The 20,270-nt window shown below is 38.0% G+C and overlaps 1 protein-coding gene across 1 annotated transcript; it reads right to left on the reverse strand.

The window, feature by feature from the left end:
* Nucleotides 1–1,239: 1,239 nt before the first annotated feature.
* LOC136836167 (uncharacterized) lies at nucleotides 1,240–12,924 on the reverse strand. The gene is made up of 5 exons (XM_067100165.1): nucleotides 12,805–12,924; nucleotides 12,316–12,678; nucleotides 11,011–11,126; nucleotides 3,844–4,035; nucleotides 1,240–1,327 (listed from the first exon to the last, which is right to left on the reverse strand). Exons 1-5 carry the CDS (start codon nucleotides 12,922–12,924, stop codon nucleotides 1,240–1,242), a joined length of 879 nt encoding a protein of 292 aa, XP_066956266.1.
* Between the last annotated feature and the right edge of the window lie 7,346 nt (nucleotides 12,925–20,270).

Genomic DNA, 20,270 nt, shown 5'->3' on the forward strand with positions numbered 1-20,270 from the left:
CAGCACCTTCGACCAGGAACTCTTCGCAGTATACCAGGCAGTATGTCACTTCAAGTTCCTACTGGGGGGGACGCCCTTCACGATTTGGACTGACCACCAGCCGCTGGTCCACACTTTCATGAAGCTAGGGGACGCATGGTCCTCTAGGCAGCAGCAGCACCTTGTGGCTGTCGCAAAGTTCACCTGCACCATCAAATACCTCCCCGGCAGGAAGAACTCAGTAGCCAACGCCCTCTCGAGGATCAAGATCACCGCAGTGCAGCTAGGGACCAACTACAAGGACCTCGCCTGCGAACAGGCCGCCGACCCAGAGACCCCAGCCTACCGCACAACCGTCACATCGCTGAAGTGGGAGGACATGCCCCTCGGCTCAGGAGGGTCAACACTGCTGAGCGACTTGAGCACTGGCCGCCCCCGCCCCCTGGTGCCCGCCTCCAGGCGTTGGCTAGTCTTCGACGTCATCCATGGCCTATCCCACCCCTCCGGAAGGACGACAGGCAAGCTACTGATGGAGAAGTTCATCTGGCACAGCATATAGAAGGATGCGAAGGCCTGGGCAAGGCAATGCATGCAGTGTCAGGCCAGCAAAGTAGGGCGGCACACCGAATCTGGGGTGGGCGAGTTTCCTCAGCTGAAGAGACGCTTTCGGCACATCTACATCAACGTGGTGGGTCCTCTTCCCCCATCAGGAGGAGCAAGATACCTTCTAACAGTTGTCGACCGCTCCACCAGGTGGCCCGAAGCTACACCCATGGAAGAAGCCACCTCCAGTGCATGCACAGAAGCCCTCCATTCCAGCTGGACCAGCCAGTTCTGTGTCCCAGACCACATAACGACAGTCAGAGGTTCCACTTTCCTGTCCAAGCTGTGGACCGCCCTGGCACGCCTGATGGGGACCATTCATCACAGCACCACCGCCTACAATCCTGCAGCCAATGGAATGGTGGAAAGGTTCCACAAGTCCCTGAAGGCGTCCCTCATGGCTCGTTGCACCTCCGAGAATTGGAAGTACCAGCTGCCCTGGTTCCAGAAGAAAAAGTCTACGGGGAGACCCTGGTAGTCCCAGGGAAACTCGTTGCAGAAGACAGGGACGACATAGCGACGCAGAGGGTCTGTGACAGGGTTGGGAAGTTCGCCCCCTGCCAGAGGACATACACCAACAGGACGTCGCCCTTCATGCCTCCCGGTCTGTCCTCTGCCACCCATGTCTTCGTCAGGGACGATGCCATGCGGCCACCCTTAACCAGGCTCTACAGAGGACCTTTCCTCGTGCTCGAAAGGAACAAAAAGGCATTCCATGGCACTATGATGAGCCGCATTTTTGCATCTGTAAGAATAGACTTTTATCAGATTTTCTTTATACATAGGTTTCACTACATACATTATATTTTTAAGATATTTTCAGTAAAACACCAATATCTACATATTTAACTCTGTCGGTTTCGTAGATTATATATTTTCTTTACAACATTATCTACAGCATTTTCATGCCTTATGCTATCTATAACTTTAGCGGACCATGGATCTGTTTTTACTACTTTTATATGATTCCAGTGAACTACTTTTTCCTTTAGATCACTTTCATTAATTACTCTATATTTGTTTAATTTTAAACTATACAACTCTATATGGTCCAATGAACTAGGGAGAAACCTTTACATTTGGCCCTTCTTGAACATGATTTTGTACATAAATTTAAGTACCCACTGTAATGTCTGGTTTAATGGTACTTTTACTATAATATTTGGCATGAGTGTTATGAATCTCTTTTAATTTTGCCCTTGTTTTCATGATTGTCTCGTAAGTACGCCTGGTTTTCCATGCAACATAGTCATCATAATTATAAGTGTGTCTGGGTGGTGTTGCATTGTCTAATAATGCATTAGGTATTCTTTTCTGATAACCATATAGGAAATAATGTGGGGATTCTCCTACTGTCTCGTTTACAGTATTATTCAATGTGAACTGTACGTCTTCTAGTGCTAAGTCCCAATCTTCTGTCCATGGGCTCACTAAAGTTTTCAGGATATCCTTTATTTTACGATTAGTTTGTTCTACTGCTCCATTAGAACTTGGTTTGTAAGCGCTTATTTGACACTTATGTATTTCATAAAATTCACATATTTTCTTTAAAAGATCACTAGTAAATACAGCAGCATTATCAGAAAGAAGAACTTGTGGACATGAATGCCTTGTGATAATTCTCGATTTAAGAGCTTCTGCTACTGTAGCTGCATCTTTTTCTTACTGGTACGATTCCTACATATCTAGTTAGATAGTCTAAGAAGACTAATATTTGTTTACTTCCTCTAATAGCCTTTGGAAATGGACTAAAAAGTCCATAGTTACTACTTGAAATGGGTTTAATTCTGATGGATATTTTTCAAGTGGAGCTTTAAGATTTACGTTACCTTTATGTTGATTACAAACTATACAGTTTTGTACAAAGTTTTTGGCATCTTCACTACAATTTGGCCAAAAATAATTTCTGGTTATGATTCTGATTGTCTTTTTAACTCCTGGATGTCCTGCTAATTTATATGAGTGTGTTAGTTCTAAAACTTCTCTGATTAGTGTTTTTGAGATGTATAGTCGAGAACAACCATTCTTCTCTGTTGGTCTTTTATACAACAATCCATTTAATTGAAAATCAGGTTTTAAGGATTCATCTAGTATTAACTGTCCTATTATTTGTCTGATTCCTGCATCTTTTTCTTGTTGTATTTTTACTCTTTCTAGATCTAAATCTACTACTTGACAACTAAAACAAAAGGTATTAGTGGTAATACATTTTTCTGCTTCTTCTTGAGATCTGGATAATGCATCTGCCCAGGTGTTAAATTTCCCTGGAATATATCTGAATTCCGGGGCAAATTCTTTTACACTAATGAACCATCTATTGAACCTCATATTGTTGTTAAAGACTCTCTTTTAAATAAGTCACAAATGGGTTTGTGATCAGTAAGCACATTAACCTTATGACCTAAAAGTATGTCTAAATTTCTTTAAACCCCAATATAAAGCTAAACACTCTCTTCTCTGTGGTACTATAGTGTCTTTAGTGTCTTTCTGCTGGGTTTAAAACTCTACTAGCATGATATACTGCCCTCATTCTAGTTTTGGCCTTTTGTAACAATACAGCTCCTAGCCCTGTACTTGAGGCATCACAAGCTAAGTAAAAGTCTTTGGAAAAATCTGGGCAGACTAAAACAGGGTTCCTGGTCATTTTGCTCTTTAGTGTTTGAAAGGCTGTTTCTTGTTCATCCTTCCATTCATAATTAACATCCTTCTTGTTTAGTTCTGTCAAAGGTTTGGCTGTAGTAGCAAAACCCTTTATAAATGGTCTATAATAACCTACCATACCTAGGAACCTTCTTAATGCTTTCAAATTAGTGGGAGCTGGGTAATCAATTATTGCCTTTATTTTACCTGCCTGCATGCGCAGTCCATCTTCACTAATTACATGACCCAAGTATTCTAAGGATTTCATCAGGAATTGACTTTTAATTTTATTTTTAGTCCTGCAATTCTTAATCTCTCTAGGACCATTTCTAATGTTCTGGGGTGACTTTCTAAGTCTTTGCTAAAAATTATAACATCGTCCAAGTATACTGAAACATTTTCTATATCTCCTAGAATTTGTAACATTAATCTGACAAATGTTAATGGGGCTGATGTTGGTCCAAATGGCATTACTTCAAACTGTAAATGTTCTTTAAGTGTGTTGAAGGCTGTGAATTGTTTCGATTCTTCATCTAGAGGTGCTTGCCAATATCCACTAAGCAAATCTAAGGATGAAAATATTTTGGCCCCTCCTAATTGAGCTAACATATCTTGAATTACCGCATCGGTATTCTATCTGGAACTGTGTTGGAATTTAACTTCCTGTAATCTATTACAAGTCTCCAACTACCATCCTTCTTTAGAACAAGTAACAATGGGGAATTATATGGAGATTTAGAAGGAATTACTACTACATCTTCCTTCATTTCCTCAATCAAATTGTCAACTAAGGGTCTCTGGCTTATTGGTAATCTGTAATTAAGAATAAAATATGGCTTGGCTCCATCATCTAACAAAATTCTATGTTGTAGAACATTAGTTCTTCCTAGTTTATCCCCTTCTATAGCTATTACATTTCTGTATTTCTCTAACACCTGAATTAACTTGCGTCTATTTTCTGGAAAATCTGTTTTATTTACTTTTTTATTTATTTGAGAGTTTTGGCTATTTATAGATAAAAATGCTTTTTCTTCTACTGTTAGTAAAGGATTGTTAATCCCTATGCAAAAGACAATGCCTTCGTATAGTGTTAGTCTGTTATCTGAATAGTTTTGGACATAAACTTCGCAGTTATCACCATTCATGTGGATTAGTGAATTATCCACCCTGACAAAATCTGGCAATTCTTCATTCAGTAATAGAACATCCTTATCCTTTACATCCTCTTTTGATCTCAAATACTCGTATATTTTTGTTGAACATTTTGAATACAAAGTTACTGCTCTGTTGAGTATAAATTGTACTTTATTATCATCAGCTCTGCTAGCACAACATATTTCCTCTTCTTCTATGTCTGAAAAATAGCAAAGTTCTGCATCTCCAGTGGTTTCTTCTGTTACTTCTGTTATACTATTTATATCTGATTTATTTATTTTATCTAAGAGCAATACTTCATTTAGTATTTTCCCTTCACTTTCACAACTCATTACTACATTGCTATAGTTATAGGTATAGGCGCCTTGATTTTCGTTAGATTCAGTGTTTTGGTCATCACAGTTATTTATATCTGAGTAATTATTTATATCTGAGTATATATCATCTGTATGTGCAAGTCTCAACAATCCTGTATTCTGTAATTATGAAAATTCCTCTTTTTTATCTGTTTCTATTTTATCTTGCTTGTTCGGATTACTTATCTGCTTTTCCTGTATGTCTGTTTCGCTTGTCGAAACTGTCTCAGACAAATTGATCAGATTTGGGTGAAACTTTTCTTCGTCAAGCGTAAAACATATGCTCTTCTGATTATCCTGTTTCAGGCTAATCTTTCCTTCACTACTATCTAATATTATTCCACATCTCCTCATTAAATTAAATGAGAACAATACTTGTGTGGTAAAAAATCTGTCTTCTAAAACTAGAAAACTTTCAATAAATTTATGTGACGAAAATCTCTATTTCTAAGTTCACATTCCCCAGACTTTTAATCTGTTTCCCTGCTATTCCTTTTATTGCTCTATTTTGACCCTGAATCTGAGTTTCTGCAATGCCTAAATATCAGGTTAAAGTTATTTTATCGATAATATTTACAGTACTACCTGAATCAATGAGTACATTACATGTCTTTCCATTTATTGGAATCTTTACAATAGGCAGATCTTTTCTGTTTATTTCTTCCTTTTTCATGGAAAATATTACTTCTTTGCTATGTAAATAGGAAAATGCCGATGAATCTTCATTTCCCATTGTAACTGTTTCTCCTTTTTCCTCTTTCATCACCTTGAAGGGATTTACTTTCTTATCTCTATAAAGGGGTTAATTGTCACTGACCGGATGATTTATTTATATTTGGGCGACTGTTACTTATCTCTATAATTTCTCTATTGGTTTCCTTATTATTGAACCAACAGTTTTTAGTTATATGCCCGATCTTTTTGCAAGCTGCACAGATTAAAGGCTTTCTCCATTCATTAGTGGAATGATTGGTATACCCACAGTTTTCACATGTTATTTTTGGTCTAGCTCCTTGAACTGAATTATTCTCTGGTTTTGAATTATTTGTGTTGAATATTGACCATTATGATATCCTATGGGTGGCCCATTCCTTGATTGATTCTCTCTTCCTTTATGGTTTGGATTCCATTTTTCCTAGTATTTTGTGCATATTTCCTTTGACAGGAAGTTTATCTATTCCCCACTTGTCTGGAATTATCATTATACTTGTTATTTCTTATATATGAATCATTGGTATTTCTGCCTTTCCTATCATTTTGTGTTTCCGTTACCCCTACAAATTCCTTAGAAAAATCTCTTTCTTTCTTCTGGATTTCTTGCCTCACTGATGTTAAAGCTGTAAGGCTATAACTTTAAGGATCAATTTTAACTTTCTTGAAAGCTTTCTTTTCTTTTTCTCTGAGTGCGTTATACATCGTTCCAAATGACAAGTAATTCAAAACATATCTTAAACTAACTAAATCATCTTCATCACCAAAATCATTCTTATCTCCTATGGTGATGTTTGTTTTCTTTAAGTCTTCTATTACTTTGTGTGTCGATTCTTCAACATGTGTGAAGATTTGCTATGGATTCTCCATCATAATGCTGGGTAAGGAATTTATTAAATATTATATAATGCATCACTTTGATTTACTGGTTCCCAGATTGATAAACAAATGCGTTTGAATTCAGTGTATGTGGTTATTTTGTTGAATCTAACTGAATTCAAAGTTCTATGTGCATCACCGCTTCCTGAACTAACGAGAAGCAAGGCTTCGTTAATTTTAGCTCTTTCATTTGTTATTCCCCCTGTAGATATGCGACTGTCTGCATCAGCTAGCCACTGGTTCACAGAATATGATTCTAGCCTATTTTTGTCAGGATTTGAACTTTCAACTCTTCCACAGAATCAGGTGGCTTGTGTAATGATCGCTGCTTGTGCTATTGTTCTAAATTGAAATGTATTAGTATTATTAGTATTATTATTATTATCGCTATTTGTGTAATTAGTGTTAGTACTTTCTTGAGTTAATGATATTCGTGAACTTGGCACTGGAATTTGACTATGTCTAACTGTTGTTGGTCTTAAATTATAAGGGCTATTTCGAAAAGTATTCAACAATTCATCAAACAAATTCTGCATATTACAACAGTATTCTAAAAACCATAAAAAAAATTTATAGACAAATGCACAATATTATTCAAAAAATACATCATCAAAAGAATGTTTTGTTATTATAGATTCCTGTCTATCAAACATCAAAAAAATATAACAAGAGAAAAAAAATTTTAGAGGGAATAATAACATTTTTTATACCTTCTAAGAAATAGAACAACGAAAAAATTTTTTCATACACTCTTACAGAGAGAGAGAGAGAAAAATTAAAATAACTTTCCAATCATGACTTATTTCTGTTGTGGTTTGGTTTTAACTGTTGTTTGTTACCACTTCTTGAACTGATTTACTTTTCCTTTCGTGACCAACACTGCAGTTCACTGTAGACATGCATGATACGACTTCTTGTTTTAAATCTTGACTAAAACTGTCCTTTTCTTATTTCCTCGACCATCAAAAATCATCTTCTTCTTAGATTTCACCGGTAATGTTGATTTTTAACTGGACTGTTTTGTCGTACATGTGAAATGCACACATCCATTTTAACAGAGTGTCGCCGAATACTCTACGGTGTTTTGCCGTTTCACGTTGACTGGTATGCTTGCGTTGTTCTCATTGTTCAATCGTTGTTTTATCTTCGGGGAATAATGTTTCTTAGTTGTGGGTTTTCTAAACGGTAATGTTTATAATTATTATTTCACCTCATTCTGTTTCGGCCATTGACGTTTGTAGCAGGAATGTTTTCGTCGATGTTATGATTCACTTCGCCATCTGTGATTAAATTCTTGAGTTCTGCTTGTTGATTCGTATGGTCGTTGTTATGGAGTTCTTGTATGTGTACTTATTCGTTCTTCCCACCGCACTTTTTACATCTTCCTCAGATCCCATTTAGCTGTCACCAATGTAATGTCTTTTTTTATTATTATTATTATAGTGGGGAAGATAAGAGTAATTTTTTAGAAGAATCGTGCAAATGATGATACAAGCATCAAATTTGGCACAATTGTTCTCCAAGGGATACTAATCAAATCTGACCAATTGGCCAATTGAAAATCCAAAATGGCGGCCATTTTTCAAGATGGCCGCCAAAATAATCACCCGAAGTTGATGTTTTGCTTAGAAATATTTGTAGTTGTCCGAATTGCATGATCTAAGTGTGGATTCCTATGTTTTTAAGCCTGCTGATGTATATTTTCTAGTTTATAACATGGTTAGGGCACTGTATTAAAGGAGTGATTGTTGGGCACTACCAAGACACATTGGTGACATCACTGCTGTGAAACTCAGCATGGGGTTCAGTGTCAGCTAAGTAGGAAATTTATGTTGGCATCATACTGCAACAACCTACTAGTATCCCAAATGCTGCCTAATCAACCCCAAATCAGTTAGGCAGCCGCACCTGAATGGACAGGACATGCCAGCGCGGGAGAGCCAAACCAAAGATAACAGGGTTTTAGTTATCTGGATGGTGTACAGATCGCACGGGATTTATGACACTGGATGAACGATCGGACTAGGTGTATGGCACAGTGCAAGAACCCAGTTGTATCCCATACAGGAAAGTGCCTATTGTATATTCCAGGACATAAGAGGCCTATTATACTATTACATGTACAGGGTGGTAAAAAGATAAAACCTCGACCCTGAACGTCATTGTAATCATGGATGCGAACTATACTGGATGATCATGGAAAACAGACTGGACCAAGTGTTGCCTGTGTCAGGAGGTTAAGAAAGAAGATCTAAAATCTCCCCAGGCCAATCCTGCCAGAAGAGGGGATGATGGATATACGAACCTGGCAAAGAATATTCCTCTGTTTCACTCACTCCATGCGCTACCAATCAAGCTAGACCCTGCAAGACTTGACAAAGCTTCTGGGATAGAGGAAACGTTGAGAAAAAATAAGGCACAATATCATGAGAGTTGCAGGCTTCTGTTCAACAACACAAAGTTACACCGAGCTGAAAAAAAGAGCAAGTCATGTAGGTACTAGTGATGAGGGCAGTAGAAGTAAGATTCCACGAAAGCTCCAAGAAACTAAAACAAAAGAATGCTTCTTCTGCAAAACTGAAGGAGGGGAGCTTAGAGAAGCAATGACAATGCAAGTGAATAGGAAAATAAATGAATGTGCCAAAACACTCAGTGATACAAAACTTCTCGCCAAACTAAGTGCAGGAGATGTCGTAGCCCAAGAAGTGAAATATCATCCTGGCTGTTTGGTGGCATTGTATAACTGAGAACGGGCATACCTAAAGGTGCGGGAGCAAGAAAAAGCACAGGAACACTGGAAGGATGCATATCCAATTGCTTTCTCTGAACTAGTCACCTACATCTGCGAGATGAAAAATTCCAGTGAGAGGCCACCAATTTTCAAGCTTGCTGATTTGACCAAGCTTTACAAGCAGAGACTGTAACGGCTTGGTGTTGACTCGCCTGATGTTCATCCTACTCTACTCAGGGATCAGCTGCTTTTGCACATTCCACAGCTGCAAGCTAGTCGCCAAGGACGAGAAGTTCTGTTGGCTGTTGAAACTGATGTAGGTTCAATCCTATCAGAAGCATGCTGTTATGGTGAAGCGATCCATCTAGCAAAAGCCACTGGGATAATAAGACAAGACATGCTCCGTCAGAAGTCGAATTTCAGCAGCTATTTTCATGACAAAGACTTAGAACAGGCTGTGCCACTGTTAGGACAAGCATAATTAAATACAGGGCCGGATACAAGGTTTATTGTGAATCCGTTACAACAACTTGCCGCCAAGGACCAGCACACCGGCCGCATGACAACACAACCTCGGAACCGAGAACTCAAAAACAAAAGACGTTCACAGCAGGGAATAGAATCAAAATTAACAAAGGATTACTTTTTTTTTTTATCTAAACCTCTACATCCCTTACCCCTAGAAAAGCAATAATATTCCCATTTAAAACATCAGACAGTTAAATAAATCAATACTTCTTCCAAAATATGTTACAAATATGAAAACAAAACAACATGATAAATACAGCATATTTGTATATATTTATAAATCAAGTCGATCTGGAGGTTTACTTATTCGACTGGATTGCCTTAACATTGGCGGTTGTACTGAACATTCACTATCATTATTTACAGTTACTTCTATGGGTTCTTCAGCCCCACTATTATCACATGGTACATTAGTGTCTGAAATGAAAGCACTAGAATCACTCAAATTTACAGATGACTTAGAATTATTGGATAACACTTCTTTATTGGATTGGTTAAAGTCACCCATATATCTATGCATAATCTGATCTGCATGTCTTGTCCAAATAATATTACCAAAACTCTGTACTTCCACCTTATAATTTCTCAACCCAAGTACTTCCACAATCTTTCCTTCCACCCATGGTGAACCTTTCCCAAAATTACATGAACAAACACAGCATCATTGACTTTATACAATTTACCTTCCTCCTGGAAAATTTCATCCCTCATTTTCCTTAAAGGTTTGTCTTTCAGTTTAACTGATTCAACAGTACCTTCAAAATTCCTACCGAACATTATTTCTGCTGGGGCCTTACCCATGGAAGAATTCACAGTCCTCCTATAGTTATACAAAAATCTACAAATTCTGGTCTGAATATCTCCCTTCTTAAATTTTCCCAGGCTCTCCTTGAATGTTCTCACCGCCCCCTTTCATGGAGGATGGATGATAAGGAGCTGGTGTTACATGCTTAATACTATTTTTACACAAGAACTCCTCCATCTCTTGAGAAACAAAATTTGGAGCATTATCTGATACAATGATATCAGGTATACCAAAATTACAGAATGTCTTCCTCAAATGACCAATGGTAACAGCTGATGTAGTGGAACTAGAAAAATGAATATCCAAAAATTTACTATGAGAATCTACAATTATCAAAAATATTTACCATCCATCGGTCCTGCATAATCTATGTGCAGTCGAGACCATGATTTACCAACAATAGGCCAAGACAATGTAGGAGCTCGAGGATTTGTAAAATTCTTAAAACAAATGCTACAATTCTTTGTGACTTCTCCTATGTCCTGGTCTATCTTTGGCCACCATACCCAATTCCTTGCCTCAGCTTTCATAGCATTTATACCATTATGCCCACAATGCAAATGGTTCAAAACCTTACATCTTAACTCAACAGGAATCAAAACCCTATTTCTATACAACATTACATCATTACAGAGACATATTCCAGAAGTGACATATTATGTTCCTTTGACCATCCCAGCTTCAAACAATTTTTCAACTGAGACAATACAGCATCCTTATTGGTGAAATGTTTAACTGCCTGAAAAGAGATGTCATCAAAATCAAGTAATTCAACCAATTTAACATACTCAGCTGGTGTACCAGAATGAAAATCATCATCAAGTGGCAATCTGCTTAAGGCATCAGCAATTACATTTTCCTTCCCAGGTTTGTGAACTAATTCATAATCATACTGAGATAACAACAAAGCCTATCTTTGTATTCTAGAATTAGCATTACATGGAATCTGTTTCCCTCTTCCAAAAGTCCCAGTAATGGTTTATGATCAGTTCTAGCAACAAAATTCCTGCCAAGCAAAAAATATCTAAAACGTTTCACAGCAAAAATAAGAGCTAATCATTCTTTATCTAACTGAGAGTAGTTCCTTTCTGCTTTAGATAGTTTTTACTTGCAAAATAAATTGTTTTTCTTGGTCACCAACCTTTTGTAACAAAACACACCCCACACCTACAGGAGACGCATCCACTTCAATGATTAAAGGACTATCCCCATCAAAACTAGTCAGCACTTTGGACTCGGAAAAATCTCTTTTAATGCCTTCAAACGCCTTCTGCTGTACTGAAGTCCATCTAAATTTTACATTTTTCTTTAACAAATCATACAGGGAGCTAGCTTAGAAGAAAAATTCTTTACAACCTTGCAATAGTAAGTAATCATACCTAAAAAGATTGAACTTCTTCAACAGAAGTAGGACATGGGCAATCTAAAATAGCTTTCAGTCCCTTTGAAGATGGCTTGACTCCTTCACCTGAGATGTGGTATCCTAAATATTCAATAGATTCAGCCTCCAAAACAGTCTTAGTCTTATTTATTTGTACATTATGTGCTTGCAAAAGTTCCAAAACCTTTCTTAATCGGTGATCATGCTCCTTTTGGTAGCACCACTTACAATAATATCATCTAAATAAGCAGCTACACCCTCCACATTTGCCAACAGTTGAGAAATACACCTTTGGAAAATACCAGATGAGGACAAGCCAAAAGGTAAACGCTTATATTTAAACAATCCTTTATGAGTATTAATTACTAAGTACTCTTGACTTTTCTCCTCAACAGGTATTTGAAGATAAGCATTCTTTAAATCAATTTTGGAAAAAACTTTCCTTACCAACAACAGATAACAATTCCTCTATCTTTGGTAACGGGTACCTGTCACAATGAATTTGTTTATTCAAAATTTTAAAATCTCCACAAATCCTCATTTCAACCTTATTTTCTTTCAATACAGGTACAATAGGAACTGCCCATTCACTATGTGATATGGGTTCTATCATTTCATCCGCTACTAGCTTATCTAAGGCATCTTCAATCATTTTCTTGTAATAAAAAGGAACTGTGCGTGCTTTCATAAACTTTGGGGTAGCATTACCTTTTAAATGAATCTTAGCCAAAACACCAGCAATAGGTTTATTTGAATCTACCAAGTAATTATCTAGCAGCTTTTCTGCACTCACATTAGCAACCTTTATTACTCTAGTACCTTCATCTATTCCAGCCAGATAAATACCTACTTGCTGCATTAAATCTTTACCACACAAATTTGTATTACAAGAATCAACAACATAAAATACCTGAGAAACCTTTGTGCTATTATAAAGTACAGGAGCTAACACTTTGCCCAAGACATCAATTTTCATATTATCATAACCTCTTAGCTTTTTATTGCATTGTTCCATATTTAATTTTAACCTATGTACCCACTCTTTGGTTATAGTAGACACAGCAGCGCCACTATCAATCTCAAATGGAACTAAATTCTGATTAATACTGAAATAAAATTCATCAGAATTAAGAGCAAAAATCTTTCCTTTAACCATTAACAATCTATCATCATTGTTGTCTTCATAATCATCAATAATTTTTACAGCCTTCTTACCTTCAGCCCTACTATTGGAAGCCTTATACCTAGGTTTAACACTACTAGGCCTATGAAGAGACAAATCTTTGTTTGCCTCTCTACACACCCTTTTAGATGACCTTTCCTTTTACAAATGTTACAAGTCAGATGTTTAAACCAACAGTCTATATTCTCATGAGAAAAACCACAATGCTTACAAGATGACTTTTATTTTCTCACTGAACTAACCTGTGGCTGTGATTCGTTCCTCTCACCCACAAAAAGCTTTTTCCATGTTCAAAATTCTTTCTAAAACTGCACTAGAGGTCATAGCTTGAGATCAATATTCAAAGCAACTAAATTGGGAAAATATACTTCATTGTCCACTGCCATAAACAACTGATCTCTGACTCTTGAATCGAAATGATTACCAAAATTGCAATCTTTTGCTAAAGCCTTGATGTCAGCATACAAACTATTCACTGTCTCATCCCTCCTTTTTTTTTCTTTGTTGAAAAGCTATTAGGCTACGATGATAAGAAGGTTTCACAATGTAATGTGATTTTAATACCGCTACAAGGTCATCGTAAGTCTTTGTATGGGGTAAATCAGGAGCACACCAATTACCCAGTACACTAAAAACATCAGTTCCAATCGACACTAGCAAAACATTTTTCTTTTTGTTATCTTCCTCAATTCCAAGATTACTAAAATTAGCTTCTAATAAACTAAGCCAAAGATCCAGGGTTATCTGAGAAGAATTAAAAGGATCAATCTTAATCTGAGTAGTCGTCGCCATCGTGAACAAAACTGCAAGATGAAGCAAAACTGTAGGTAGCAGCCTATATGCCAGGTAAGGTGGGGTAAAAACACAATAAATCGAAGCATCAAATAGTACAGCTTGGGGAATTGAAAATCCTCACCCCTACCATAGGCGAACTCTGCCTAACTTCCGCACCATCGCCGTCAATCAACTGGCCTTACGGAAGTGTCCTCAGAGCTGGTAGGCTATGCTGAACTCGTCAAAAATCCTGGAAAATCCTTACATCCACATGAAGTTCTTGTAGACCCTATGCTCCTCTGCATGGATTCTCGTCGCCATTTGTTAGGACGAGCATAATTAAATACAGGGCCGGATACAAGGTTTATTGTGCATCCGTTACAACAACTTGCCGCCAAGAACCAGCACACCGGCCGCATGACAACACAACCCCGGAACCGAGAACTTAAAAACAAAAGACGTTCACAGCAGGGAATAGAATCAGGATTAACCCACGAAAGGCGGCGAGTCGCTAAAATCGACGCTTTATGTGCTACTAAAATGCGATCGTCGATTTCAGCGATGCTTTAATTTCAAATCACGCGGGCAAGAACAGGTGGTGTTGGAGGCGGGGTTTTATGATGTCATAAGGGTAAGTAAACCATTCAGAACACAGATAAGAAACAGTATTGCCACAATGCCTCTATTATTTAACAAAGGATTACCTTTTTTTTATCTAAAACTCTACAGCCACCATCACTGCTTCAGTTTGTATGCATGATCGAACATGGTGCAGACATCAAGTCCAAACTCCATCATGGAGCATCGAAATCAGACTTTGCTAAATCACAACTTCTACAGCACAACTGCTTCGCCAAATACAAGGAAGGAACAGATGTCCACAGGCATTCCAAGGACTGGGAGCCACATTTTGCAGTCTACATGGGCCTGTATGTGTTTGCCAAGACGAGGAAGAGACAAATAATTGAAATGCTCCATGGGAATGGGCTCAGCATATCACATGACTGAGTCCTAGAAATCTCAGCACAGTTAGGAGAAGCAGTTGTTGCACAGTATGTGGAAGATGGAGTAATCTGTCCCCCCGTCTTGAGAAAGAATTTGTTCATAATTGGAGCAGTTGACAACATAGATCATAATCCAACTGCGACCACAGCTGAAACATCTTTACACAGTACAAGTGTGTCCATTTTCCAGCATCCAAACACAGGAAATCCTGGTGATGAACGTGAGCCACTCAAACTAGATATAGAGTAAAAAATGAAGGTTAAAAGATGTGTGAAGCAGAAACGACAAGCACAGTCATCGTCACAAAAGGAAAGGATGCCATTAGCAACACAGTGATGTCTCTGGATGCTGTGTCCCTATGTTGTCACGAAGAAGCTGGCAGTCAAATATATGTTCACGCTAGGGATGCAACGACTGACAGGAGCAAGTCTATAATCATCAATGCTAATGACACAGAAGTGCTAGTCATAGCAATATCTGTACTGCCATCCTTCCAGAAACTAGGTCTTCAGGAAATGTCGATTGCCTTTGGCCAAGGAGCCCATATGCGATGGATTCCAGATCATGAAGTAGTTTCTGCAATTGGGCTTGAGAAAGCTAGAGGGATCTCCTACTGTCACGCATTCACTGGATGTGACATTGTGTCTGCCTTCTGTGGGAAAGCGAAGAAATCTGCATGGCAGACTTGGAATGTATTTGATGATATTACTGAAACATTCATCAATCTCAGCCAGCATCCAACATTGATTCGTGATCTTGACATGCAGAGGCTAGAAAGATTCGTTGTCCTCATGTACGACAGATCAAGCGCAACCACTGGTGTGGACAAAGCAAGACTAGATCTGTTTGCCAGCAAGCAGAGGCCGTACACCTCAATTCCACCAACACAGGCAGCCCTCAGAGAACATGCAAATCATGCAGCCTACCAGGCTAGGATCATATGGGGCCAGGCAACCCACTGTAATCTACACATGAGCAGTCCAGCTGAATGGGGGTGGACACAGAAAGGAAGAAGCATGGCAGATACATTGGACAACACTACCACTGATTGCAGCAAGCTGTCAAGAATTGACAAAGTGCTCCTGTAAGAAGGTTTGCAAAGGAAGAGGCAAGTGCTCTCAGGCAGAGCTTCCCTGCACATCACACTGCAGCTGCATATGTGAACAGTAGCAGATCAAGAAACAGCAGCACGGTATTCATAAATTTGAAAATGTACTAGCCGGGACAAAACTTATGTACAGAAAGACAAACATCTTGGTGGTCATCTTAAGAAATATGTCTCAGAGTGCTTTTTAAACAGGAAAATATAGTTCAGCAGGCTTCAAAACATAGGAATCCACACTTAGATCATGCAAATCAGACAATTACAAATATTTCTAAGCAAAACATCAACTTGGTGGAGATTTTTTGGCCATCTTGAAAATGGCCGCCATTTTGATTTTCAATTGGCCAATTGGGCAGATTTGATTAGTATACCTTGGCAGACACTTGTGCCAAATTTGATGCTTGTATCATCATTTGCACGATTTTTCTGTTATCTGCCCCACTATTACCCGTTACTAATGTAAAGAAGTTTATTATTGTTGTCTTTGTAATGTTTGTTTTAGTGACGTTTTGTTGCTTCTTCTTATCTGAATTAGTTTCATATTTCCTTTATAGTTGCTTTATCATTTCTGGCTTTCTTTGTTGTTAGTTGTTAAAGTCTCAGGAGGCTTAGGAAGACCCAGTGCAGTTTTCTTACTTCTATCACACACTAGTAAAATAATACAGTATATATACAAGTTAAGTAGTACGACTATGAATCGAAGTATGAGCTTTTCTTGGATCTTCTTAACCCACAACTGGTGAGGCTCTCGACCTCACTCCGCTAAGGCTCTAGGATTTCTATCTGCTTCTCTCCCTTCACACTTGCTTTCTCGAAGGTTCTTCAAAGGAAATGTCCGTCCCACCAGTAGGCGGACAATTGCTTCTGTTCCGCCTTCTAGTCGTCCGTATTGGTTGAAGATTATCTAACGACATCCCTTGGGTGTGATTAATTGACTTAATTCCTCCTTTGTGGGTGGGACTAATGACGTCACTGGAAGTCTTCAGGTTCCGGCGAAAGTTGAAAGGTCAGGTCACAGGTGAGATGGGTAGGCAGTTTTTAATGGTTGCACTTAGATTATTCTGGCACCAGTGTTATGGCTATATACTCATGACACTTCCTGATCGTTACTCTCTCTTTCTTCCTGTCTCATTTCTCTATTATTCATTCTCTCTCTCTCTCTCTCTCTCTCTCTCTCTCTCTCTCTCTCTCTCTCTCTCTCTCTCTCTCTTTCTCCGTCTACCATTTGTCTGTCAATGGGTCTCTCTCATTTCTTTTTCTCTCTTTTATATTTACGCTATTCCTAACTAATATTCTTCTAGCTATCATTACATCAGAGCAATTTTAGCTGGGTTGCCCAAATGGTATCTTTGGGCAACTCAGGCAATTTGCAATCCCAAGATGGCTGCCATATGCCATATTGCAACATCAGACTTCGTTCTCTTTTATTGTAAAACCCTGTGCAATATCTCTTTTCATGGGTTTTCTTGTGTGTAGAATCCATTTTGATATTTTTTTTTGACTGCAGGTCAATCTCATGTGTTAAAAGGTCAGGTTTTACATCTGGTTTAAGAAATAATGCATGCTTCAACAGAATGTGACTAAGATATATTGTAAAAAGCAAATAAGCACATATATGTTTGATCCTTTGATTGATGCACCTCCTTCTCACCCTGACACATAGGCCTACTCACAACCCTAACATACATGCAGAGACCACTGGTTGACATGAGAATGACATGTGTTCACCTCACCATAGACATGCAGCTATATGTTATGGCCAAGAAGGTATGCTGGAACCACCCAGAGCAGTTCTCTAATGTAATTGCACATCCTGGAGGGATGCATATTATACAGTTTTTCCTTGGCTGTATTGGGAAATTGATGCAGGGTTCAGTCCTGTAAGTATATGTGGCTGCAGCATATGGAGGGTTACAGGTATCTTCAACGGCAAGTCCTGGGTGAAGGCAATGACGGCTTTTCGAGGAGTATCAGCAGCACTCTTGAAGCATCTGCTATCAACTGGGCTAAAGACATTTGAATAGTTAGAACAGTACTTGGACACTGCTCGCCTCCATCCTACTGGCCGACACTGGGTAGACAACTTCATTATTCCAACACTTCTAACTCACCATTTTGTACGTGCTGAAAGGGAAGGTGACATTTACTTGAAGAAACTAACTCTGGATAAGAAATGGGTAGAGACATTCTCTCTCTTTCGTAATAAAAATATTCCTTTTAAAACCATTTCAAAGCTCGTTGAGCTTTGCCTGTATCCCCCTGGGTCCAATGCTCCTGCAGAGAGAGTATTGTCTCTAATGAAAAATTTTTGGACGTCAGAGAAAAGTCACTTGCAGGTAACTACACTGGGGTGTACACTAATAGTGAAGTGCAATTTCGACTTGAGTTGCGCTGACATTTATGATTATCTGAAGACTCAACCCTCACTCCTTAGGAAAATAAAATTAAGCGAGAAATACACTCAAGAGTAATGGTTAATGTAAAAAAAAATTTTTATTTTGTTTTACTGCTCATAGGATCATGCTATAAGTTTCCCTTTTATGCTATCAAAGCATATATTTTACTATTGAAAGTGACACTTGCTCTGAACAAATGCTGACTGAATCATACTCTCATTTATTCAAAGTTTGTATATATATCTAAATATATAATTTTTCGAAGAATAAATCTCATATGCCAGGATGAAAAGATCAAACAGCTGCAATTCTGTAATCTCTCTCTCTCTCTCTCTCTCTCTCTCTCTCTCTCTCTCTCTATATATATATATATATATATATATATATATATATATATATATATATATATATATATATATATATATATATATATATATATATATATATATATGCATATATGTACAGTATATATATTAGAGGTTATGCTTATGCATAGCATAAACGCACTTGTTAATTTATACAGGTGTCCCCCTTTCACATCTCAAGTAAATGGTCATCCTAAATATACACCAAAAGACAAAAAGCCCCAAATTGATGACCCTTCTTCCAACAGCACCCAACTTGTTGCAGCATGTGCTGAGGGCTCATTTGCAAGTGACGCTGTGAAAGGCAGCAGACCACCAATGCTCCGGCTGTAAATCAGCTGATATCGCAAAATTTGGATGGGAGATTGAAGATGGTATTCCTATTCCTGTGATTGCTAAGGGTGTACCTGTCCCACCAGACATAATAGATGTAATCCGGTGTCAGTGTAAAATGCAAGACAAGAAGTGCATCTCAGAGACTTGTGGGTGCCACAAAGAACATCTTTCATGCACGTCATACTGCAACTCCCATGGTGGAGATGGTTGTTGCAATCCATACACAAACCGACAATATGTTCAAGTTGAAGATAATAGGATTACGATATGGATGATGATGAGGATCCGAATCAGGAGGATGAGGGTCAGGAGGACATAGAGGAATGGTCTTCCTGATCCCTGTGATGAATGGGAAAATACATATATACATATTTCTGATTAATTGATCATATAAAAGTAATTTTGTTACGCATATGAAGGAGACAAAAGAAAATCTTTCATATCTTAAAAATGTATAATTCTTTAATAACTGGATATTACTTTCATTGCAAGTCTCTCATGTAACTGCCTAATGATAGCTTTCAACAACGTAAATATGAATAAAGTGAATCATAAATGTTAAGTGTCATTTTCATTTGCTGTTCATCCAAGTCATATTAAGCTTTTACCCAGCCTCTAGCACATAAGGATAAACCGTAATTGGAAGATTTTAATTGAATTATTATGTGGCATCGTGACGTCAAAGGTCATGGACACCGAAAAAATTAATACAGGAGAGTTTGGAAAGCGGGACGAAGATCAGAAGGGAAAACTTTAATTGGAAGAATAATATATTTAATTGATTCTGTACAAGAAACCCCATAATAAGAGCTATTACACATTTTATTAAATCAAGAGCATAAAAAGTTAAGTTTTCAAGCTGGTGCTTGGAGGCCATATTGAGTTATGCAAATTACCGGAGTTGCCCAAAGATGCCATTTGGGCAACCAACTAAAATTGTTCTAAATCCACATCTAAATCCAAATTAGCAAAAAAAAAAAAAATCATAGGAAACATTTCTAGGCCGACTATGGAATGGATAGGAATGTCAAATCGACTAACAACGATTCCTCTTGAAATTTGATAGCAAGATGGTATAAGTAGGTATAGCCCAAACGTCTATAATATAGGCCTATGCTGCATCGTCTTTTTGCATATAATTCAAATTATATTCAAAGAATGAGCTTAGCATTACATAAAACACTGAATTACATAAAATACGAGTACACTAATATGTAATTTTTCTTTAAATTACTTGGACGGGACAAGACAGTTTTCAGAATGGGAAACACGTAGCTAGGCCTAGGTTACCATCGTGATTTATCTAAGGAAAACATACATACATACATACATACATAC

Source organism: Macrobrachium rosenbergii, chromosome 56 (genome assembly GCF_040412425.1).
Source record: "Macrobrachium rosenbergii isolate ZJJX-2024 chromosome 56, ASM4041242v1, whole genome shotgun sequence".
Classification (NCBI taxonomy): domain Eukaryota; kingdom Metazoa; phylum Arthropoda; class Malacostraca; order Decapoda; family Palaemonidae; genus Macrobrachium; species Macrobrachium rosenbergii.

Bases quoted from the DNA above. Each gene is read 5' to 3' on its own strand.
- LOC136836167 (XM_067100165.1), bottom strand. From the start codon at position 12,924: ATGGTTAAAGGAAAGATTTTTGCTCTTAATTCTGATGAATTTTATTTC. The intron at 4,036-11,010 runs GTAATGTTGTAT...TCTTAATTACAG, and splicing joins GAATATGTCTCTGTAATGAT to ATTACCAATAAGCCAGAGAC. The intron at 1,328-3,843 runs GTAATTCAAGAT...CTATTCTTACAG, and splicing joins CCAGATAGAATACCGATGCG to ATGCAAAAATGCGGCTCATC.